This window comes from Protomyctophum parallelum (genome assembly GCF_964188405.1).
Source record: "Protomyctophum parallelum genome assembly, chromosome: 9".
Taxonomy (NCBI): domain Eukaryota; kingdom Metazoa; phylum Chordata; class Actinopteri; order Myctophiformes; family Myctophidae; genus Protomyctophum; species Protomyctophum parallelum.
In genome coordinates this window covers 9,371,540-9,396,736 of record NC_139706.1, presented here as the reverse complement: position 1 = coordinate 9,396,736, position 25,197 = coordinate 9,371,540, and the positions used below count along the sequence as shown (strand labels likewise).

Genomic DNA, 25,197 nt, shown 5'->3' with positions numbered 1-25,197 from the left:
AAAGGGTATTTATTAAATGTAGTGTATCATATAATTATTTTGTGTTTCTGTTTCTGTCTCTGTCTCTGTCTCTGTATCGTATCTGTCTCTGTCTCTGTCTCTGTCTCTGTCTCTGTCTCTGTCTCTCTCTCTCTCTCTGTCTCTCTCTCTCTCTCTCTCTCTCTCTCTCTCTCTCTCTCTCTCTCTCTCTCTCTCTCTCTCTCTGTCTCTGTCTCTGTCTCTGTCTCTGTCTCTGTCTGTCTCTGTCTCTCTCTGTCTCTCTCTGTCTCTGTCTCTGTCTCTGTCTCTCTCTCTCTCTCTCTCTCTCTCTCTCTCTCTCTCTCTCTCTCTTCCTGTCTCTGTCTCTCTCTCTCTCTCTCTCTCTCTCTCTCTCTCTCTCTCTCTCTCTCTCTCTCTCTCTCTCTCTCTCTCTCTCTCTCTCTCTCTCTCTCTCTCTCTCTCTCTCTCTCTCTCTCTCTCTCTCTCTCTCTCTCTCTCTCTCTCTCTCTCCACAGAACAAAAGGTTTTCTTCTAGGCTGGATTCTAGGCTTAAAATAATTTATATGAATTATTTTGTAAATCTCTATGGGAACTATATATGAATGTCCGAGTTTTCAGTGGGTCCAGAAAACCACTCCCATGCTCTATAAGACGTGGCTGCATGAAGTCTAAATGAAACAACGGATCAATTAGAGTGGGACAGGAACCTTTTCCAATGTCCCCACCATGCAATTTAGAAGTGTGAATATCAATCTTACACAGCTGCAAGCAGACACCCACCAGAAGACACATAGTTACTCTCTATAAAAGTGATCCCTGTTGTGAAAGCACAAACACTCACTCTGCTATTCAGACGGCATTAATTCTCTTTCCACTGGCGTTTTCACATCCATTCACCTCAACAATAATAGACGTTTTCTATTTTCACCAATTACTCTTCATTGTGTGTAGTGTTTGTGGTAAATATCTCCCCCCCCCCTCCAGCTTTCTGTATGAAATGAAAGCATATACTGCTGGTGGGTGGGATGTGTTCAGCTTTTTCCCTCTTACAGACCAATCATAACAAATCTTGTGGCATTGATGACATTTGGGGTCAAGTGAAAGGTGATATCCTTATATAGACCTATCGTTGGATGCAGTTCATCTTTCTTTGACTAGAAAAAGTCTTTCTCGGAGCACAGGTCTCCACCCGGTCAGGTAGGTTGTTTTGGGCCAGCAATGTTGATGGAATGTGGAAAGATTGGACAGATCCATCACATGACTATAGATACATCTGTACCAATATGCAATTTACAATTTAGGCATTTAACAGACTCATTTAATCCAGAGCGACTTACATTAAGCAAGAACAAAAAAACATGGCAATACATCATGATGTTTTGCGTATTATTATTTATATAAAAAGAATGCTGGTGGCTCTATAATAGGTTCTATAAAAATGTGAAAAGGGTGACACTCCTTGGCTTAGTGTGACTGTGCAACATTTCACTGCAATCGAACGCAGTGCATCATGATTTGGGGCATTTTGTTCAAAACAAGCCACTCCTGCAAACGTTTGATGCCAATCTTAGCCAATCAGGATGGAATATTTAAAATCGGACAGATCTGTGTTGATCACCTAGACACCTACAGAGATAATGTATACCGATGTGTGTGTTTTCTGGACAAAATCTGTAGGAGTAAAAAAAAAAGTTTAGCAAAACAAAAACCATGGTGGTGCTATAACAGGCTGATGTGCAGAATGTGGGGCAGAGGTTCTGCTCTGGCATCCAGGAAGAGTGTGTGTGCGTGTGTGTGTGTGCATGGTTTCACACCGATCGTGGCCAGCGATGCCAGAGATTAGATACTACTCACAGATCAAAGGCAAAGCTCTCTGTCTACCGAGCAATATTCGTTCCTACTCTCACCTATGGTCATGAAGTGTGGGTCATGAGTCATGACCGAAAGAATAAGGTCACGAATACAAGCGGCCGGAATGAGATTTCTTCGACGGGTGGCTGGCATCTCCCTTAGAGATAGGGTGAGAAGTTCAGTCACACGAGAGAGACTCGGAGTAGAAGCGCTGCTCCTTCGCCTGGAAAGGAGTCAGCTGAGGTGGTTCGGGCATCTGGTTAGGATGCCTCTCGGGCGCCTCCCTAGGGACGTCCTCGACGCACGTCCCACTGGGAGGAGACCCCGGGGCAGACCAAGGCGCAGTTGGAGGAAATACATCGACTCACTGGCCTTGGAACGTCTCGGAATCCCCCAGGAGGAAGTCACTAATGTTGCTGGAGCTCTCTGGTGGAGCTGTTGCCCCCGCGACCCGACTACGGATAAGCGTTTGAAGATGGATGGATGGATGGAGATCAACGAAAAAACGGGTACGCGGGCAGACTGACGGACAGACAGACGGACAGGGTGCAAAACCTAAAGAGATTATTCTTTTGACACTATCCTGTGTTCCTTCGTTGCCCTCCACCGTCCACTATTCAGATATAGAAATCCTCCTTCCGCCAGTCTCGGGTTTTATCCCAGAAGATCTCTGCTTCGCAAAGTGATATGACACATTGAATTTCCGTCTTACACCACTGACAATCGGAGGTTATTATTAATAGAATTGAGCAGAACGTGCGTGTCATTGTCCCCCTCCCTCCCCCGCTCTCAGAGCGACGAGCCAGAACGTGGCAGTGTGCTGACAGACAGTGTGCCCCCCTCGTGCCAGATTAACCATTAGTTGTCAGAGTTGTGCGCCGCCGAATAGGGGGCCCTAAATGAATTACAGCCACAGTCCAGCGGTTCCACATTGCCGCTCCGCTGGTCTCGCTTCATCACCCCACAGTTCCCCGGCAGCGCTCTATGCCTGTTCCCCTCCTCCTCCTCCTCCTTTTCTGTCTTTCTCATCCCTTCATCTCTGTCTCATTACTGATGATGAGTCCCCCCCCCCCCCCACCTCCCTGCAGCTGGAGAAAAGAGTTTGGGTAAATAGGGTTAGATGGGGAGATTGGGGGATTGGAAGAGGCACTGAGCAAACGCAGGCTCACAGTGAAGGTGTCCTTTGAAGCGCCGTCGTGCTTGGCATGTGCGAGTGCGGTCGACATTGTATTCTCTCGTGTGCTGCAAATGTGAGTGATTTAACTGAAACACGTTTGGCAAACGGGACCTGTATGAACACACCAGGGACAAAGAGAGAGAGAACTAGGGGTGTGACGATATAGTAACTGTATCGAAATATCGATTTTAGGTTCAAAGATTGAAGTATATCGATATACAAACCGCAAAATATCGTATCATTGACATCATTGAAACGATGTGACGTATCGTTTTGTAATGGAAATAATTGGTATTGAATCGTTTTCAATACCAAATAATCAATTTTATAATTACATTTCCATTCCATATCGCTATACTTGAATGTATATTCTCTGTTCATGTCAATGCATGGATTTTTCAAAATATACAATATCCATCTATTTGCCAGAGAATCACTGTTCGAGAATCAAGTTTCACACATATTATTTACTGTATTTGCTAAATAGTATCGATTTTAACCCATTCTGACCGGGCACCCATTTTGGTGTCAGCATCATGTTATGCTTTAGCTATTTAAAAATAGCAGATCTACAAGCTCATATCGCGCCACCGAGTGGCGCGATACGAGCTTGTAGGTCTGCTATTTTTGAAAAATCGAAGAGCGACTGACATTTTTAGAATCTGATCTCAGGTCAGAATGGGTTCATCAGACCAGTGTGTGTCCGGCGGAAACCTTGTATGAATCTGATCTCAGGTCAGAATGGGTTAAATCATCGTATCATATCGCCATGAATGAACCAATATCGTCCATGTGTCGCGATACGTATTGTATTGCTGTTACACCCCTACATTGAACGGGTGAAAGAACAACCCCCCCCCCCCTCTCCCCAGCATTCCTCCTTCATCACCTTGGTCTGCCCTACACACGGAAGTGAACGCATCACTTATTAGAGATACGTAAGAAAGAGCAGATTAAAAGAGAGATGGATGGATAAGAGGGCTATGAGGGAAGATATTGAGAGAGTGGAGGCGCATGCATGCATGCATGCATGCTCCCATGCATGCTCCCAGGCCGTGGTGATCTCTGGTACTTGAAATCCATCCATGACAGCGATGGGAACGAGAGTGTCGCCCAGCTATCGATGGGCCGGCGTCATGCCAAAAAGTTATCTTCTGCCGAAAATCTGTGGAAGCAATTGTGGCCAAAGAAGTGTAGTTCATAACATAATCAGGAATGACATTTATATGGATTATTATATGCAATACTATTATAGTATTGCATACTATATAGTAGGCCAGTGAGTCGATGTGATTCCTCCAACTGCACCTTGGTCTGCCCCGGCACACCCAGGGACACAGCCAGCCAGGGACACACATATCTGTCTATACCACTAAAACATGGCATAGAAATTATTGCCTCTCGAGGTTGAGTGCTGAATCGTTTGTTTATTTGAAGAAAAGAAAACATTCCGATCACAGTGTCTTGGAAAATAACATCCCTTTTTATATTTTGAGGCTTTTTTTATTGAATGAGGTAGACAATAGTGTCTACCAGCTCACTGGCCTTGTGGTTAGAGTGTCCGCCCTGAGACTGGGAGGTCGGGGTTCAATCCCGGCCGGGTCATACCAAAGACTGTAAAAATGGGAGCCAGTGCCTCCCTGCTTGACACTCAGCATCAAGGGTTGGATTGGGGGTAAGTCCCTGCGACATACTAGCGTCATGTCCAGGGGGTGTACTTGTACATCAAGCTGCCTCACGCTACAGAAACAGGAGATAGGCTCCTGCCCTATGGGATAGGCTCCTGCCCTATGGGCCTCATGGCTACAGAAACAGGAGATAGGCTCCTGCCCTATGGGCCTCATGGCTACAGAAACAGGAGATAGACTCCTGCCCTATGGGCCTCATGGCTCCTGCCCTATGGGCCTCATGGCTCGGCAATAGTGTGACAGGATACTGGGAGAGAGATGGGGGGGGGGGGGGGGGGGGGGGGGGGGGATGACATGGCAGCAAAGGTCGTCGGGATCAGGACTCAAACCCGCTACACGCTGTCAGGCTGGATTTGCAGCCCATAGGTGCCCGGATCGCTAGGTCGGGCCGGAAAATAACATCTCTAATTTGCAGCCATGCTTGCCTTTAATTTTCCTATCGCCTGACAGATCCGTTAATTCTCTCTCGTGTATTTCTCATGCTCTCTCTCTCTCTCTCTCTCTCTCTGACACAGGACTTAACTCCTTGTTTTTCGTTTATTTTCTTCGCCTCGTCGACTATAGCATCCACCTCATAGTTCACCTCATATAGTTCCGTCACTTTCGGTTTCTTCTCTCGCACACTGTCCCCTGCAACCACCCCCCCCCCCCCCCACCCCACCTCTGGTTCCCCTTTATGTGGGAGCTCAACGGCACTCACTGGAAGATGAGGAGATTAGGAGGTGATGTCACGTCTTGGGAAACACGAGGGTTGTAACATTAGTCACCCCTCCCTCGTCCCCGGCTGGCGCTGTCCTGTCCTCCCTTCAGCGTTCAGCGGCCTGATGAAAAGACCTCCCCGCCGCCTGACCTCCGCAGATTGTCTCTGATGATAACCTTTTTTTTTCCTCCGCCAGCAGTCATATGGTTTAAACACATGATACGATTATACCCAATAAGGAGTTATTAGATTAACAAAAGGTGATTTCATTAAGGTTCTGTTTTCATGGGAAGGAAACCAGAACCTGTATGTCTATCGTACCAATGATAGACATACAGTATAGTAACCATAGCCATGCCTCAGTTTAAATTATAATAATGTACTCTTTGGTGGACAATTTCTGATTTGTACTTTATTATTAAGGTTTATCTGGTAGGCAGGGTATGGGTTGTTTTAATTGGAACTCTACTTCTGTACTACTGTGTGTGCTTGCGTGTGTGCGTGATTGATTGATTGATATTTTTATTTCACACTATGTAGTTCGTAGTTCAAACACGAAAGCACAAGTCAATACAAAAACTGTGTGTGTTTGTATGCTTGTTCGTGTGCGCGTGCATTTGTTCCTGTGTTTGTGCGCACACAGACCCACATGAGCTTGCTGTGTTTGTGCGTGCGTGCGTGCGTGCGTGCGTGTGTGTGTGTATCTTCATTCCTACTGAGTTTGGACAAGCTTGGATGTTTGTGTCATTTAACAATCCCAGGCCTTGTTGTTCCTCTAGTAATTGGAAGGAGTTGTAGCCAAGCCATGTCTTAGCAAACTGGGAGAGAAAGTCTGTCACACACACACAAACACACACACACACACACACACACACACACACACACACACACACACACACACACACACACACACACACACAGTATGTGGGCTGTAAGAATAGCCCCACAATGTTGTGTGGATATGTTTTGTTTTTGCTAAGCCCTGCAACAATGCTTGAGTGCACAAACACTCAACTTAAACTGCCTTCGCTCCTTTATATCTGCACTTAAACACTGAGTGGTATGGTATCGATCATGCTGTTTTTTGAGACGTAAGATATTTTGACAGAATGCTTTGATAAGGTGTCAAAAAGTATCCTGTACTGTTATTTGAAAAAGTAGTAAATTGTCCCAAAGTTGCAGGTGCGTGACCAAGGAGTCAAGTGGAGTCACCTTTTCTATTATTCATGGCCTACTTTATTCCCCCATTCACCTGCTGCGGGTGTGCTCATTAATCTCGGCCACATGCTGCGCTAATGCTCATGCTAACAGAAAATCCTCAGTCCAGCTACGTTGCTGCACAGCGTTAACCGTATTAGCCGCTTATTAGCACAGCGCCTCGCTTCCACGCTAGCATTGTTAATGAGGGAGATTGGGGTCCCCCACGGGCTTTCCACCTGCAGGGATTCTGGTCTCAGGTGCACGTCGTTAATCCCCCCCTCTTCTCGGAGCTGAAGGACGCCACCCTTATGAACCCTCTGAGGGTTCTGGCTTAACGAGAGCCACGATAAGTGTTTTACCGCAGCTCATTGACACCGCGTAGTCTCGTCCGAAACACAACATGGCTGCCTCGATCCGTATACCACCTTCCCTGACCTCTTCCGTCTCGCGTCACTCTCTCCGTCGATGTAATCCCCTAGCACCTGTGATACATTGCAATGGAAAGATATGGCAACTCCTACCGATATAGGCCAGGTTAAATTTAGCCGGGCTACATTCCTGCTGATTCATGGAAGTGCTGCTACGTACTTCTTTCTGCTGCGTCCTCTACCTCTATCTGTCGTTTCTCACTAGTTCCCTCTCTATCTTATACCCTTTCTGCTTCTCCTCTAGCCTTCTCTGAATGATGAATGAGGTATAACAGAGATAAAAAAAAAAAAGAAGCTGACTGAGGCATAGAGGAGGGGGGTTTAATCCTCATTCTCTTCCCTTCTAGCCCAGCGGGGCGAAAAACAGCCCAGTGGCACGTGAATGTTGTCATTTTTCACTTAAAGCGTCGCTCATGGCCCACTCAGTGTCCCAGCAACGTACGCATTCAGTGGCGTCCTACAACAGTATCACTCTGTCTGACAAGGGCCATTCGTCTCCTTCGCAAATCTACACCATCACGCACTCCCAACACGAACCCGGGCGTTCCCCCACAGCCACGCGTTGCTCTCTCTCTCACGTTTACAAACTGAAAACACATTTCCACACAATGTTATTATCGTGCTTCTCTATACAGATGCTCCCAAGGACATGTGTATTATACTGTATTCCCTGTCTTCTGTTGATGCGTTGAATAACAGGGTGTCCGCGGGCCACACTATCTTGTTAAGCACTCCGCCAGCCACCACCGCACTGATCGTGTTATGAAACCTATCGAGGTGAAATACTATAGTATCCATCCTCCAGAAAGCTTTTTGGCTTTTTTTGCTCATGGCGGAAAATGGGGGGTGACGACTGCAACGAGGAGGGTTATTCTGTCACCATTGAGCAAGCAGTGCATCAGACTTTTACTGTGATTGCCTGAAAGCGCTGCAATTCACCATAGGCCGCGTCTAGACTTTTATCGTCTCCCTCCTCGTTGAGATGAGATTAAGTTTCTGATCGAGGAGGAAAAAGGAACAAACAATCTCCTACGTGGAAACAGAGGGGAATTTCCCAGAGAGGCCTCGCTCATTGCTGCTCCTTATCGCCTTGCCTCACGGCGCGCGTCACGCTGAGGCGACCTTTCCTTCTCCCTGCGACCTCCCCCACCCCCCCCGTGTGAGTCCACAGGGTGTCTTTCAGACGTACAACCCCCTGCCTCTCGCTCACCTGGGTGAGGCATGGATGCCTCCGCAGGCCTCCGCCCGCTGTGAGGACAGAAAGGTTGCCTTCGCTACCGAATCAGCCGAGCGTGTGGGCCCCCCATCTATAAGATGTGATGTGAATATGGTCAATTATGACCTTGGCTCTGGTCATGTAATGGGAGTCTGTCAATGGTGAGAGTGTCTCCCAGTCCAGGAGTATATCATTTGAAGGGGTGGAAAAATGTGTTAATTCATCATGTATTAACTCATTTGGTTACATTAAACTGTAAACTCTCAGAGTTAAATGAACACTGAGGATTTTACAGTGGGCCAGTTTACCGTTTACTACTTAATATGCCACTTTTTGCCCAGTTTCCCGGTTCCCGGTTTTTCGGTTCAGGACGTTCCCAGAGTTCTATGCAGTGTGGGATCGTCAGCACAAAGCCAGGCCGACCCGCGACTGGGGAGGGGGGCCTGGGCCTCTTTGACCAAGAACACTATAGGCCTCACATCAGACACATAAAGACCTGGAAAGGAGAAGGAGGCAATGACTAATGGAAGTGCCTGAGATATGCCCCCATGCACACCCCCACCACCAGAATACAGAAACATACATCACACACGCACGCACGTGTGTGTCGGTCCTTTATGTGTCCTTCACACATCATTTAGTGGTCATTCCTCACCTTCATTCCTCTTCATCAGTCTCCGTCCGGTTCGTCCTCGTCCCTGAGTCAAAGTCCCCCCCCCCCCCCCCCCTCCCCCCGGGCCGTCCGCATGTTCTCTCCGTGGGACAGTAAAACCGCCACAATGTTCCCTGAATGAGCCGCTGAATGAGCTGCTGTTGACTCCCAATTGTTTCCCCTCGTTGCTTTGAAGCAGACAAAGTCAAGTTGAACTTGATGCTCTGTTGGTTTCTTGGCATTCATCGGCTTTGCGTTTGTGTGTCTTTGTTTGGTTTAGCAATTGCGTCGCAGGCTCGCAGCAGCAGGTGATCAGTTGTGTTTCCATTATGCCGGCGTGTTTACAGTGAGATCATCTCTCTCTTTCGTGCGCCGCTTGGCCGTCTAATGTATGTGCATTTCTAAGCCTCCCTTCGCCGCTCCCCGGGCAGCTTCGGCGGTTTTGTGCAGTAAATCAACCTAGCTGATTGCGTTGATAAGCCCCCAGAGCTTAGAACCCCAGCTTCAAACAAAAAAACCCACGCAAACACCTCCTGACCCCTGTCTCGGTCTGCCCATCCGGCCTTTTCACTCCCTCTGCACTCTCGCCCTCTACTCTCTCTCTACTCTCTCTCTCTCTCTCTCTCTCTCTCTCTCTCTCTCTCTCTCTCTCTACTCTCTCCTCCCTTTCAGTCTTAATACAGCTTTCTTTTTATTTTTTTTGCTGATGGGAAAATAGTGTGATTGGTGGTAATGAAATTCTATGGAATAAAGAAGACAGGGCTTTGTGTGATGAGGTCAGAACCTGGTTAGAAGATTACACGGTCTCAGCTACCGGCTGTCTGGAGGAGTGAAAGGTAGTGCTGGGCAATATATACACCATCTTCTTTCAATGTGACGGACACATTTTAAGTAACGATATTTTGCGATCAGAATATTGAAAATCCTTTGCGTGTATTGTCCACTTTTGTTGTGCTGAGAGTAATTATATGTGACCCTCTGTGGCAAACACCACACTATTCCACACCTGCATATACTTTACAGGAAAAAAATGGCTTCATCACAAATGCGGAATATCAATCCACATTGGTTAGTGTTGTTTACATTACATACGAGTATGAATCACTGTATTTTCCAATTCAAGGTAATTTAATTCACATTCATTCTAGCAGTAATTAAAAAACGATTTGATCATTATAAATAAGTGATACTGTACCACACATTGTTCGTGTGTGAGAGAAGTTCCAACAAAACGTCTAGACACATAATGAACATTGGCATTTGGTCCTTAACTATTCTTAACAACAATAATTGTGCCTAGTGCTAGCTCAAGGACAGCAAGGAGTTGATACTCTAGTGCTAGCTCTTATTATTATTATTATTATTATTATTATTAGTGCTAGCTCAAGGACAGCGAGGAGTTGATACCCTTGCGTGCGAGCTCTGTCTTTGAAGCTGCCATTTTGTAAATAGGTCTAATGCAGATGGACCTTGTGATAATTTGACATTATGTAGGCTGCGGCACTCAAGAGACTGTTGTAGGAATCTTTAAGGCTCTCTCTGATCCCTCCGTGTCTTAATTTGTATGGTAATGGTGGACGTGTAGGATGATGAGATGTGTGCACTCACCGCATGGTGGAAAAAAAGTAGATCACAAGGATTACGCTAATGACATCTGCGTTCTTAGCACATGCGTGTGTTGTACATACATTATTAGGCCATGTTCATGAGGTGGGCGGCGATGATAGCCATTTGCTGAGTACGTGCACATGCCTTAGGCTGTGTTTTGGCTAATAATAATTGAATAATATAACAAATTGAAAATGTTGTCCTCAAGCTATATACTGTAGCATGTAAACGCAGACTTTTGCAGTGCGGCCGTGTTGGAATTAATGAACTCTTATGAATGAGAGTCTCCACTCTCCTGGATTAGTGGAACCACTAATCACAACCTTAATTAATCTTTTACTAATTCCAATTAAGCCCAAGACTCTCATATTGGCCTATTGAATTTCACTCACAGTTTTGTGCTACACGGGTAGTCTAGAAGGAGTGCTATACCTCTGCTGATGTTCCCATTTGTTATGTTCGGTGCAAGTCTGTAGGCCTTTTGATTACCAGATAGGTTTAGTAATTACTTTGGGATTAGAGTCGGTAATCATCGAGATATAATACTCTTTTTATACAATACATACAACTGCATCTGCATCTGTTCTGACATGCACAGCTCTTGGCATTTCTACTATTGTGGACAATGTGCTTTATCGATATGCCCTCTTAACTAGTTGTTCAGTATTCATTACTTTATGTGTAGTGCATGCATGCCTAGCTTAGCACCCTATTTCTTGGCAGTATTATTAGATTCCTTGCACCAGCTTTATTATGTGAAGTATGACCTTCTCCTGCACTGCTTTGCTGACATTAGTGTAGTGGCACAGTGTGTGACCTGAAGGTTAACCCATTCAGGATGGGTGTTTTAAGCATTATGCTAAACTTTAGCTATTGAAAAATAGCAGATCTACAAGCTTGTAGATCTGCTACTTTTGAAAAATCGTGAAAATGTGACGCAAATCTTTGAATATATATTCTTTCAGAGCAAACTTTTTTAACCTTTGCTTCTGGGGGGGGGCAACATATTTTCAGATGGGGGTCCGCAGCCAAATACAGATAATTCTGGGGGTCCTTGACATGAAAAAGGTTGAGCACCGCTGACACAGAAACATAGGTTTTTCCAGTAAACCTTTTATTTTTTTAATCGGCCTCAGTCCTAATTGGGTTAAGGATGTGAATGTAATGTCTCGCAGGTCCTTCAAAAACACGATCCATCATAAACGGTGCATGCGTACCGCACGACCGTCCTGTGGAAAGAACTGGCCCAGTGATCCAGTACGCTGCAGTGGTCTGACAGACATGTGTAGCGGAGCACAGAGCCATGTCAATGCGGCGGCTCTGGTTAGTTTCCGTGTTTTATTGTGTGCGACCTCAGGGAGTGTGTGTGTGTGTGTAGTCTGTCTGCTTCTTTTCATCACTCGCTTTTCAACACACACCCTCTCTCTCTCTCTCTCTCTCTCTCTCTCTCTCTCCACACTCCTTTGTGTTTTTCATACGTTGCACCCCTGACATTTGTAGTTAATTCCAGCAGGCTCCTAATTGAAAAACAGGAATGTAAGTAGCGACTTATAGACTATTAAAAGCAATGTTCTACCATGGTGCCTAGCTATTAATTGTACTGCAGCAAAGCGTGTGTGTTTTAGGGGGGGGGTAGACAGACATCGTGAAGGAGGGGGAAAAGGGGATGAACATAAAGATAGGGAGAATATGCAGGGGGCAAAACTGAATTAATTACAGCTAACCTTGAGCATTGAGTGTTCCCACAGGACAGAAATGGCAAGGTGTGTGTGTGTGTGTGTGTGTGTGTGTGTGTGTGTGTGTGTGTGTGTGTGTGTGTGTGTGTGTGTGTGTGTGTGTGTGTGTGTGTGTGTGTGTGTGTGTGTGTGTGTGTGTGTGTGTGTGTGTGTGTGTGTGTGTGTGTGTGTGTGTGTGTGTGTGATTTATTGATGATATAGCATGTATAGAGCAATTCTGCATGAATGCATGTCAGTATGCTCCCATTGAGAGTGTGTGTGTTCAATCATATCTGGAGGAGATAAAAGCAATGTTTATGATTTAAGTGCTGTATTTTTCTCCCTGCTTCAGTATATCTCCTATGACTGAGTTGACTGACTGAATTAGATATCTTTAAGTTGAACTAGGTTGAAACTGAAAGGAGATGGCGGGTGGGAGTCGCTAGCCTTTTGTACTGTAATGTGGAGCAGAAGGGGATTGGGAAGTGTTAGGGGTACGTGGGAGGGGGGGGGGGGGTCTTACACACTCAGCCAGTTGATAGCTTTACCACATAGTAGTCTCTCGTGGCCAGACTGTTGCCTCTTGCAATTTTCAAATGCTTCCGTCATACAGTCTGGAGCACGGAAGCTCTGATCGTGAGCAAAGCGATAAAACGGCCGTAATGCAACATCGCTCAAATAGAACTCATGAGCTGCGTTGCACGTATTCCCCTATCCCTACCCTGCCTTTCCTGTAACTGTAACATTTTACTGTTAAATAGACGTAATCCCCTATCTCTACCCTGCCTTTCCTGTAACTAACGTTTTACTGTTAAATAGACGTTAATCCCCTATCCCTACCCTGCCTTTCCTGTAACCGTAACGTTTTACTGTTAAATAGACGTAATCCCCTATCCCTACCCTGCCTTTCCTGTAACTGTAACGTTTTACTGTTAAATAGACGTAATCCCCTATCCCTACCTTTCCTGTAAGCCATAAGGTTTGCAGGGACGGAAAAAACCCCAACCTTGCTAAATACTTTATGTTCATATAGTAGTTGACAGTTTAATCTAGATTTGTGTACAATAATTAAGTCCCTCCGGTAGCCGAAGCTGCTTCATTGATCGTGAATGAGACTTCAACCTTGGTACATAATGTCAGTTTCCACCATACCCAGGCTTGTTTTCCCAGGATATTATGGGTACTTTTTTCTGATTTGTATAACTGCGACTATTACTATTATTGTAACTGGCTGATTAAGCACACCGAGGCCATATTTATCTCACTCCGTGTGTGTGTGTGTGTGTGTGTGTGTGTGTGTGTGTGTGTGCCTGTTGTTAACTGCCCTTTGCCACAGTTACGGTTGTGGGCGATTTAATGTGAACATACTGTAGCAGTCCGACAAGCTCACAAGGTGTTGCAACGTGTTATATTTCTGAGAGATTTGGCCAGTTTTCAAACACACACGCAGAAGATTCTCAAGCGCATCCTGAATGGCAGGCACACACAGAGAGAGAGGGAAGATAAAGTGACAGACAGGGCCAGGCCGCAGGCGGCTGGTAAAAAAAAAAGTTATGGATGTTTGGACGGGCCACCGGCCCACCGATTTGGACGGTGGCCCCCTGAGGTTTCTTTCCCCTTTATCCAGTACAGACAGCACTGCGGCACACTGCAGCCCATGTGTTTGTACTGTGGAAGGCTTCAGCAAAAGTGGATTTGTCCCAGTAGGCGATAAGTTTGGAACAGAATGAGATGAGCTGGATAAGTCTTTATTTGGGCCTTACCCACGGGAGACCATGACATTGTTTATTTTTATACCTTTGTGCAGCCTGTGCTTTTCTTCTCCGATACAAAAGACCGCAGTGGAGTCTTAAAATGCCGTATGTTTTCATGTGCCCTTTGCTGAGAGTGATTTGCTGGGTTTTTTTAGCAGTGCTTGCTTGTGCTGAAATCCTCTGTGCTGGAAGTAACCTTCCAGCAGTGACCGCCCACTGCTCAGCGCAATGGCGGCATACTGTAACAACTAACCCAATCTCACACAAACACAGTGGAATAACACAGATTGAATTCCTTACATGCACTACTAGAAAACCCCAAAATACGTACATATTACACTGAGATCCTGTGAAAGAAAGAATAGACATTTACCCTGATACAAAGGTTTATTTTATTTTATTTGTATTTATGTGTGTATGTATGTATCAAAGCTCTAAACTGTGATGGTACAATCTGTCAGGACTCGTGCACTCTCCTGTGTGTGGAGAGTGTGTGTCTCTCCTGATTCCCGGTTCTCTTCTCCCTTCCATTTCTCGCCCCCAAGCTTATATCATACTTGAGACCCTCATAAGTGTTCCATTACCGACTATGCATTTCAGCGTCTAAAAGGGACGAACCAGTCTGCCATTTAACCCGTCTTTTCCGCACAAGTGCACACGCACACTGAGCGAGAAGCATGTTTGTCTGACTGATCCAGCTGATGCTAATGGAGGCTCATCATGTTTGGGTGTGTCTTTCTCCGCTCAAGCACTCCTGAAAGCTCCGAGTCGCTCAGCAACACTTAAATATCTCATGAGTTTGTCCTGCTCTGAAGCATGAGAGCTAATGGAAGCAAGAACATGATGCTAACATTGTAGGGGTGTGTGTGTGTGTGTGTGTGTGTGTGTGTGTGTGTGTGTGTGTCTCTCTGTGGTAACTCCTAACTTTACACTCTAGAGTGCGTTTGTCAACAGCACTCATGTGCAAGCCCAAGAGGTTTGAACATGGATAGGTGTGCTTATTGGGGAGACTAATCGACCACTCAACAAACCAAATCAATGTTTAGCTCCGCGCCACTTAATAGAGGAGGCTGTGGCCTAAACTGTTGGACAGACAGGCAGGCAGGCAGACAGACGGACAGACAGGCAGGCAGGCGGGTAGGCGGGCAGGCAGACAGGGAGGCACGCATGTACGTACACAAGAGCGATGAAGTGAATGAAAAAAAACTTCAAACTTACATTTAAGACACAGTGTATCTGGCTGATACTGACATATGCAAACACTCAGTGTCAGACATGCAACCCACATGAGAGCACAGGAACATATACACGCATGCGCACACGCACGAGCGCGCACACACACACACACACACACACGTCACACACACACACACACACACACACACACACACACACACACACACACAGTTCAGAGATCACACGAGTTGTGACTAGACATGCCGTGGAGCAAAGCACCCTATATACTCTGGCGGCGGTCGGTAGGAGTGGATCATGTGTTAAACACATTGACTGAGGCCTTGATAGCATTACAGACGTCCACAGCGCTACCCTATGACATGTCAACATTGACCAGACACCGTCAAGGTTTTCTGTTGAGAGCATTTTTACAACTCTGGAGACTCCCGCATTTCACAATTACAGCACTGCTGCTTTCTGAGACAAGCCCTCTGGCTAAAGCCAGGCTCGGCGGTGTTTTGGCTGGCTGTGTGTGTGTGTATGTGTGTTTAGATTAAAGGCACAAAGCGGTTTACCAGAGCACAGCGTGATAGTTTGGGAGAAGTCGTTGGTCTTTCGGAGGTCTTTCGGGTTCAGTTTATTTGATTTTATCAACGGAGAGGTGAGCCAAAAGCCAGAGGCCTGGCTTGTTGAGTGCCGGTGTCTCGGGAATATACCCCACATATTGTGTCTGTAAAAGAAGACCGGGGGTGTGTGATAGTCATTAGCGCTGAACTTGAATAGTACCGAAACAAGAACATTGTCCCACTTCATTCATGCACAAACTGAATTCATTATAGACTAATTAATGGAGTTACATACTGTATTATACTCTCTAGGTATACTCTCTAGGTATACTGTATTATGTCAAGGGACACATTCAAATAATAATAAATAAATCTTTTGTCTACAATCCATTTTAATATTTTTGTTGGCCACACTTTATTTCATCCTGATTGAACGGAACAATCGTGTGTCTTTGTCCTTGCCTAAGCAGACCTGGTGTTGCTGCAAAGCCCCGTAATGTATTCAGGGATATTATTTCACAGCAGGGAGATGAGAGAATCCGTAAGGCACGGTTTACACACACATCATTCTGGGATCACTCAGTCTGCCCGCAATGCCCCCCTCCTTGTGGTCCAGCTGTGGGTCAGAGGGAACATAAATCACTGACATTAGAGACAAACTGTACTCTGGGGGAGAGAAACAAAGCAAATGAACCCTGCACAGGGAGAAAAACATACAAACAAACGCATATGGGTGGGGCCAACGGTTTTCGAGTTACGTGACTTACAGACGTACGTACACACACACGTACACGTGTGTGGTGCATTTACAGATAAATTACTAACTGTTACTAACTGTACTATTACTAGTGCACTTGATTGTCTTAAAACATGAGTTTTATGTTGTCCTTTACTAGTTTGTGTGCCGATGGGCGCTGTTGATGTTCTGTTTTTGATGGAACCTGTACAGCACTTTGGCCAGCTTCTGTTGTTTTAAATGTGCTATATAAATAAAGTTTGGTTTGATTTGATTTGATGAGATTACACCATCTCCTTCCGTCCCTTGCAGGCGTGATCTACACCACGGACGTGCTGGACCGCGAGACCAAGGACTCCTATTGGCTGACGGTGTACGCCAGCGACCACGGCGTGGTGCCGCAGCACGCAGCCATCGAGGTGTTCGTGCAGGTGGAGGACGTGAACGACAACGCCCCGCTGACGTCGGAGCCCGCCTACCGGCCCGCCGTGGCCGAGAACTCGCCGCGGGACACGTCCGTCATCCACATCCAGGCGCAGGACCCGGACGCGCCCACCGGAAACGACAAGCTGACGTACAGGATCGTCAGCGGGAACCCGCAGAACTTCTTCACCATCAACGCTCGCACCGGTGAGTGGCGTTTTTGTGTGTGTGTGTGTGTGTGTGTGCGCGCGATCAGAACGTTTGGAATGATGGTACCATGGTATTGGACACTGCAGTAGCATCACAAACTTGCAGGTTGCACTGAATGGAAGTAGCATGGACATCCTGGCGAATCTGCCATTGAAACAAACAAAAAAACAACATTTTGCCCTTGACAGATTTGGTCTGGCACCGCTCGGTTGTGATTGGATTTCACTCCCTCCCAAGTAGTGAGGGACCAATCGGGAGGCATTTGTTTTTGTATCTGCCCCTTGGAAATGCAGGTTTCACACATGAGATCCCAGACTAATATCTATGCAGTGATATTAGCCTGGCCATGCCAGGCTAGAATGGAAGTGGAAACTTAGCCAGTGTTGAGATGAAAGGCTTTGAAAATAAATCCCGTCCTGGTTCTTTCGGCAACTTCAAGGTATAATGGAGTTTTGTTTTGGCTCCTCTGGGCCGTCTGTAAGTGAAGTGCAATTAGTTTTGTAGGGACTGACAGTTAGGTAGTTTTCATTCGCTCAGCTTGTTGATGCCACGGGCCGAGATTAGCAACGGTGCTCGTGTTGATTGCCAGTTTGTCAAATCCCTTATGTAACTGACGGCATGCGTCAAATGTTTTATTGGCTTGCCACTGCAGCAGAAGCCAATTTCCTCAGTGATTGATTGAATCATTTTCTATTTGACCGAGAGAGAGACGCGTGTTGTTTGTGCTTAACAGTGTGTGTCTCTCTGCACACGCTCACATCTCAGTTTACTTCCTTCTGCATATAACTCTTAATGGTATCACATTGTGGCGGAATTATTCGCCCCGGGTTTGTGTTGTAGACTCTTTCCTTTCCTTCCAGTAATGGAGGTCAGTGCAGTTAAGGGTGACAGGTCGGGCGTGTTGCGCATGTCAGTGGGTGTGCTTGTGAGATAAGCGGGAGTTCATACATTTGGGGTCACATAGGATAATTAGGGTTTGCTACATGCCAGTTAACCCATTTAGAAGTGAAAGAATGGCTTCTAAATCATAACAGTTTCTATTCTACACTGTATAAATGCATGATATCTGTATGTGCGTGAGAGTGAGTAATATGTGGGTGTGTATCTGTCGGCTGGATATCTCGACAACAGTTCGACCGATCAATGTTACATCGTTGAGGATCTGACGGAGTGCAGTGCCCGCCCAGTCGGCGTGAAGTCGTGAGTGACGCTGAAAACGTGAAATCCGTGACTCACCACGGGTACTTTCTTGGTCGAGTAGGTGTGCACAAGACATTTGACGCTGTTCAGTCTAGTGGTTTGCTAGATTAGATTAGCTCTGGAGACAGACAGACAGACAGACCCTCTTATAGATGGCTAGACTCCTGCAGAGTCACGACATCAATACAAATAAAACATTGTGGATGTCTACAAAGGTGAAGTAACGGACACAACTCTTTGCATACAGATTAGCCAGTTTAGGCTGAGGATGAAAAGTTCTGTGGACATTCCATTATGCTTAAGTACCACTCTGAACTCCCCATGATTACCTCCCAGAAGAGGCAATGTTGAGGTTATGTGACGTCTGTCTGTCTGTCTGTCTGTGACCAACATATCTCCAAGAGGAATGGTCAAATTCTCGTTTTCCTCTAGCGCCGCCAATCAGTAGCCTGGTTTCCAGCTAATCAGTAGCCTGGGTTCAAGCCAATCAGTAGCCTGGGTTCCAGCCAATCAGTAGCCTGGGTTCCAGCCAATCAGTAGCCTGGGTTCCAGCCTGATTGGCTGCGTTCCGCGGAACAGACGATGTCGCTGCGCTACTCAGTCTGGACAGAGGCTGCTTGACTCGCATTTCATAACGTCAACTGTTGTTACGTAGCCACGTTGTTGCTGATACGTCATCTCTGCAAGGGGACGTTGCAGGACAACAGCGGTAGCTGTGTGGGGTGAGTTTAGTGAATGATAAGGGGACGTTGCAGGACAACAGCGGTAGCTGTGTGGGGTGAGTTTAGTGAATGATAAGGGGACGTTGCAATACAACAGCAGTAGCTGTGTGGGGTGAGTTTAGTGAATGATAAGGGGACGTTGCAGGACAACAGCAGTAGCTGTGTGGGGTGAGTTTAGTGAATGATAAAGGGACGTTGCAGGACAACAGCAGTAGCTGTGTGTGGTGAGTTTAGTGAATGATAAGGGGACGTTGCAGGACAACAGCAGTAGCTGTGTGGGGTGAGTTTAGTGAATGATAAGGGGACGTTGCAGGACAACAGCGGTAGCTGTGTGGGGTGAGTTTAGTGAATGATAAGGGGACGTTGCAGGACAACAGCAGTAGCTGTGTGGGGTGAGTTTAGTGAATGATAAGGGGACGTTGCAGGACAACAGCGGTAGCTGTGTGGGGTGAGTTTAGTGAATGATAAGGGGACGTTGCAGGACAACAGCGGTAGCTGTGCAGTGCGCATTGATACGTCAAACTGGTGTTTTTCCTCAACCCGCACCACAGATCAATCAGAAGCCACTGTTCCATTTCAACCTTCATTATTATGTCCCGCCTTCCTGGAGAACAGGAGACTGTCCAGACTGAGTTAGACTGTTCTCCTTCCTGGAGAACAGGAGACTGTCCAGACTGAGTTAGACTGTTCTCCTTCCTGGAGAACAGGAGACTGTCCAGACTGAGTTAGACTGTTCTCCTTCCTGGAGAACAGGAGACTGTCCAGACTGAGTTAGACTGAGTCTCCTTCCTGGAGAACAGGAGACTGTCCAGACTGAGTTAGACTGTTCTCCTTCCTGGAGAACAGGAGACTGTCCAGACTGAGGTGCGAAGTGACATTTTCAGATCCGCAGAACACAGACAATCAGGTGTTATTGAGCAGCCTGCACCGCTCCTGAAATTATCTTGTTACATGGTTTAATGTTTTTGCGTCACTTCTGTGTGTTTGTGTTTGTGTGTGTGTGTGTGTGTGTGTGTGTGTGTGTGTGTGTGTGTGTGTGTGTGTGTGTGTGTGTGTGTGTGTGTGTGTGTGTGTGTGTGTGTGTGTGTGTGTGTGTGTGTGTGTGTGTGTGTGTGTGTGTGTGTGTGTGTGTGTGTGTGTGTGTGTGTGTGTGTGTGTTTGTTTGTTTGTGCAGCCTCATTATACAGCTGTTCATTTAAGTCTAACTATAGATTCAAACATAATTGAAGAGTGCCATAGGCATGAGAGTGCACGCATGCACGCACGCACGCACACACACACACACACACACACACACAATAAGCTTTATCTCACACCCAGGTTGTTTAAGATAATGAAGAGAGAGAGCAGAGAAATGCAGATAGACGGAGAAGGAAGGGGAGAATGAACAGAGGATGTGTAGAGAGGTGGAAGGGGTGGTGGGGGGCCCTGGGGAGGGGGATGAGGGGGAGGAGGAGGGGGTAGAAATGAGGAGAGTGAGACGATGAGTCCTTCACACGCGTTACTCTCGTCAGCTGTGAGCTAATTGGCTGTGTCTATATTTATCTTTCATTTAGCCGCAATGCCTCGATCCGCTCCGTCACGTGAGCGCGCTTCACACCCACCAGGCCCCCGCATCTGTGTAAACAAGGTGTCTACCACTACTCTCTCTCTCTCTCTGTCTCTGTGTCTCTCTCTCTCCCTCCCCCTCCCTCTCCTCTGATCCTTACCTCTCATTTGGTGTTGACGCACGCACGCACGCACGCACGCACGCACGCACGCACGCACGCACGCACGCACGCACGCACGCACACACACACACACACACACACACACACGGTTCCTCTCTGGGTTCGCATAATCCCAGTCTCTCCCGGCCTATACCCTAATAATCTGTGTCTCCTTGACCTACAGTATCTGAGCTGTAGTTATTCTACCCTGTTACTCTCTCTCTCACTCTCTCTCTCTCTCTCTCCCCCGTAGGTGCTGTGTGCGTGCGTGCGTGCGTGCGTGCGTGCGTGTGTGTGCGTGCGTGCGTGTTTGTATGTATAGAATATTAGATGCTGTGATGAAACATTGATGAGGGACTGTGCAGCTCATGCACATGCCTGTGGCAGTCCTCCTCTCTGATTTACTGGGAGACCATCCACCTTCCTTCCGTCTCTGTCGCCTCGCTTTGCTTACTGTGGGAGACACCAAACCATCCACCTTCCTTCCGTCTGTCTCCTCGCTTCGCTTACTGTGGGAGACACCAAACCATCCACCTTCCTTCCGTCTCTGTCTCCTCGCTTCGCTTGCTGTGTTTCTGTCATTTTCCCTCCTCCATGGTTTCCTCACAAAGCGTCTACCCGTGTAGAAAAAGTACCCACATGTGTTTTTACTTCAGTTAGTATCAATACTGCAACTTAGAACTACTCCGTTCAGTCCAGAATGCAACGCATATATTTCGTCAACAAATAAAAACTAGACAAAAATGTTAGGAAGGTACTAGTGGACAAGAGATCCAGTATAAGTAAAAATACATTTTACGCTGAAAATAGCAAGCTCACAAAGAGTCTCAGCGCGGCAATTTTCTGCAAGTGTATAATCAGTCATTACGACGGAATCAAGGCCCGCCACAATACATTTTGGTCGACTAAATCAACTGTAGATTTAGTCGACTAAAATATGATTTTTAAGTCGACTAAAACTAGACTAACACTAAAACATTCCAGGTGACTAAAAGTAAATGAAAACTATTCAAGACACTATGACAAAAAGTAAAATCAAAATGTGCTGTCAAAATCAACACTGAGTGTTAATGCGTCATTCTTTTTCGTTGTCTCCTGTTGCTTGTCATCGTGCCCCCCCTCCTCCTCCCCCTCAGCTTAGCTCACTTGCATGTAATGCTGTTGTAAAACCACACCGGGGTATAACCGCCGAAGCAATTGTTGCTCCTTTAGGCCCTTTGCCCTACATTGCTGACAAATTCCAGTCTAAATTTAGTTTGTTTATTGTTTTCCTCCCTGCTATAGCGTATCAGTTCTGCGTATTGAAATGCAATATGCAGCAGCGCTAAGCTAGTGCTTGGCTAGGGGGGCTTTTGTTCATGGATGAATAATGACATGCCAGAAGGCAGTTGCTTTGCGATACTATACACACACAAGTCAAGGTTCTATATTACGTATTGCCACCGACTTGGTGGAGATAAACTTGTTGTTTTCACACCATTTTACGCAAAGCAGAGATACATTATCGTGTCTTATGAATGTGACCCCTGTCACATTCATAAGAGGAAAAAAAAGAAGCGCTTAGATTTCATAGTTAATTTAATCGTTTAAAAATAAATACAGCATTATCTAGCGCTGCAAACAGACGCACGTTCATTTCATCATCTGTGTGCCTTCATTGTGTATGTGTGGGTGGGTGCGTGACTGGTATATTTTTAAGCTATAGTATAAGACTGTGAAAATGCAGTGTTGGCATCGACCTCTGAAAATAACTATGGCCTTCAAGAGGCAGCTTGTCCGCTCAATGTCTCCCCTCAGCCTCTAGTCCAGGGAGCTGGACAGTGCTGGACCCACCGTCCATGGCTCCTCCGCTCCTCCGCTGCTGGGCAGTGCTTTGACTGACCAGGCCATGCTGCTCGCCCAATGGGCAGTGCTTTGACTGACCGGGCCCCAGACATTCACACACCTGTGGAGTGTAAACTACGACCGAACATGTTCCGTGGATGTGGGTCAAATATATGAGGCTGGGCTGGGCATGTCAATCTTTGAGATGGTATATGGCTGGGTAGTAAAGTCGAGTGAACTTTATTTTACAAATCACATGCCGTACAAAGTGTGCATGGCAATGTTCGGTCCCATGGCCAACGGGCCTATGAGTTTATTTTCAGATCAGAATGAAACATGTGGTCATGAAATCGCAGAAATTGCTGTCAAAACGTACTTTTTTGGGACATGATTTGATTTCAGTTAAGGTTTGCTCCGGTTCGTGTTTTTTGGAGCCTGAGTCACCATGACACGACACAGCGCCATGAGTCACCGTGCCATGGTCATAATATCCTCTTCCTTGCCAACCCCCGACTGACATCACAAGCCACCTTCTCGCTCTCCAGATCTCAGTGCCGTGCACTTGACAAGTGACTCAGAGGAGCCCCCCTTCTGCGCCATGCGTACGTCCATGGAAAACTAACAGCTACCTCTTTGCAAGAATGACCCGTCATGTCGGGTTGCTCACGAGAGTGGCATGCAGCATCTAGAGAGTGGGAGTGAGGGGAGGGAGGGAGGGAGGGAGGGAGGGAGGGAGGGAGGGAGGGAGGGAGGGAGGGAGGGAGGGAGGGAGGGAGGGAGAGAGGGAGAGAGGGAGGGAGGGAGCGGAGATGATGTTTCTGAATGAAATAAAAGGTCAGTGGCCAGATGATGGGGGGGAGGGAGGGAGGGAGAGGGAGAGAGGGAGAGAGAGAGAGAGAGAGGGAGAGAGGGAGGGAGAGAGAGAGAGAGAGAGAGAGAGAGATGCAAAATGCAACGATGACATGAAGAGGAACAAAAGCTGATTGGAAAAGGGGGAGGGGGGGGGGGGGTGTCACGGCATTTAATCTCATCATGTCCAGAAGAAAAATGAAAGAGACATGTGGGGAAAGGAAATAGCCTAAACAGCAGTGTTGATATTGTGGGAGAAAGTGTTTTTTGTGTGTGTGTGTGTGTGTGTGTGTGTGTGTGTGTGTGTGTGTGTGAGAGTTTGTGTATGTGTTTAGAGGGAGAATCCTGCTGCTCAAAATGTTAATTTCACAATGTACATGGACAGGTGAAATGGATTTTGAAAAATGAAAGAGACATGTGGGGGAAAGGAAATAGCCTAAACAGCAGTGTTGATATTGCGGGAGAAAGTGTTTGGTGTGTGTGTGTGTGTGTGTGTGTGTGTGTGTGTGTGTGTGTGTGTGTGTGTGTGGTGTGTGTGTGTGTTTGACAGTGCTACTAAAGATATCCATACCTGACTGTCACAAGAGGTTTATCACCCCTGCCATTCTATAACTGTACTTTCTCTTCATTTCTATCTCAGCTTTATTTATTTCATTACACCCAGTAAGTAGGCTATTATTACTTTTCTTATCTTGTTATAAGTTAACAATATAATGTGATTGTATCGTTTTAGCACATATCCCTCCAATGCCTGTAGTCCTGTATGAGTAAGTGACGATGATACATATCTCTGCCTGTAGACCAGTACTGTATGAGTGACAATGATATCCCTCTTGATCTTCAAGTGCTTTGATAATGGTTTTCGACACGCTTGTTTAGGCCACGTTTTCATTGTGTTTGAAATGTGTTTTTCAGAAGAACTGGCAGTCTTACTAACAGAAGCAAACGCATGCAGCGCACGCACACACTACAGTGTGCAAGTGTTTTATTATTAGTGCTATTTTCTTCCCCCTTAACAGGTAGTTTGCCATAGTTGTGCCCCAGACGCAGATATAATTGGCTGGCTATACTGCAAGACTAGCCCGCTTTCTCTCTCAATTCAATTCAATTCAATTCAATTCAAAGGAGCTTTATTGGCATGAGAAAACATACGTTTACATTGCCAAGCAAAACGGGAACAAAACAATCTCTCTCTCTCTCTCTCTCTCTCTCTCTCTCTCTCTCTCTCTCTCTCTCTCTCTCTCTCTCTCTCTCTCTCTCTCTCTCTCTCTCTCTCTCTCTCTCTCTCTCTCTCTCCATTCATTCTAGCTGTCATTCTCTTCCACATGTTTAACTTCTGAAGTGGAGGTTTTTCAGAGTCTCTGTTTGGTTTTGTGCTTTTTTTGTGTGCTTTTGTGTGGTCTTGTCTCCCATGTGTCTGTGCACGGTCTGTGGTGTCCATATTGACCGGGTACAGGGAAAGGGTTTTCAGTTCAGCTATTAATGCACAACTAATGGATGTGGCTGTGGAGAATGGGATGATGGCACTAATTAAGCACTTAACGCGGAACAATCTTCCGGAAGGCCTCGCAGATCAGGTGTTAGGAGATGGAGCGGGGGGGGGGGGGGGGGGGGGGTGGTCGACTGCAAATGGAAATCGATACAACGGTCTGCCATGCACAGTACTGTACAGTGCATGCATCATGATGAGAGAGAATGTATGTCCGTGTGTGTGTGTGTTGTGTGTGTGTGTGTGTGTGTGTGAGGGTGTGTGTGTGTGTGTGGGGGTGGGTGGGTGGGTGACCAGCATGGTTGTTTTTCACCACCTGTGCGCA

At 46.5% G+C, this 25,197-nt stretch overlaps 1 protein-coding gene across 5 annotated transcripts in view; it reads left to right on the top strand.

The window, feature by feature from the left end:
- fat3a (FAT atypical cadherin 3a) overlaps positions 1-25,197 on the top strand; it is a 249,990-nt gene that overhangs the window by 107,025 nt on the left and 117,768 nt on the right. For all 5 annotated transcript variants that reach the window (XM_083773881.1, XM_083773878.1, XM_083773880.1 and 2 more), the window contains exon 3: positions 16,759-17,076. In XM_083773881.1, coding sequence (XP_083630007.1) covers positions 16,759-17,076 — 318 coding nt within the window. The remainder of the gene's footprint in view (positions 1-16,758; positions 17,077-25,197) is intronic.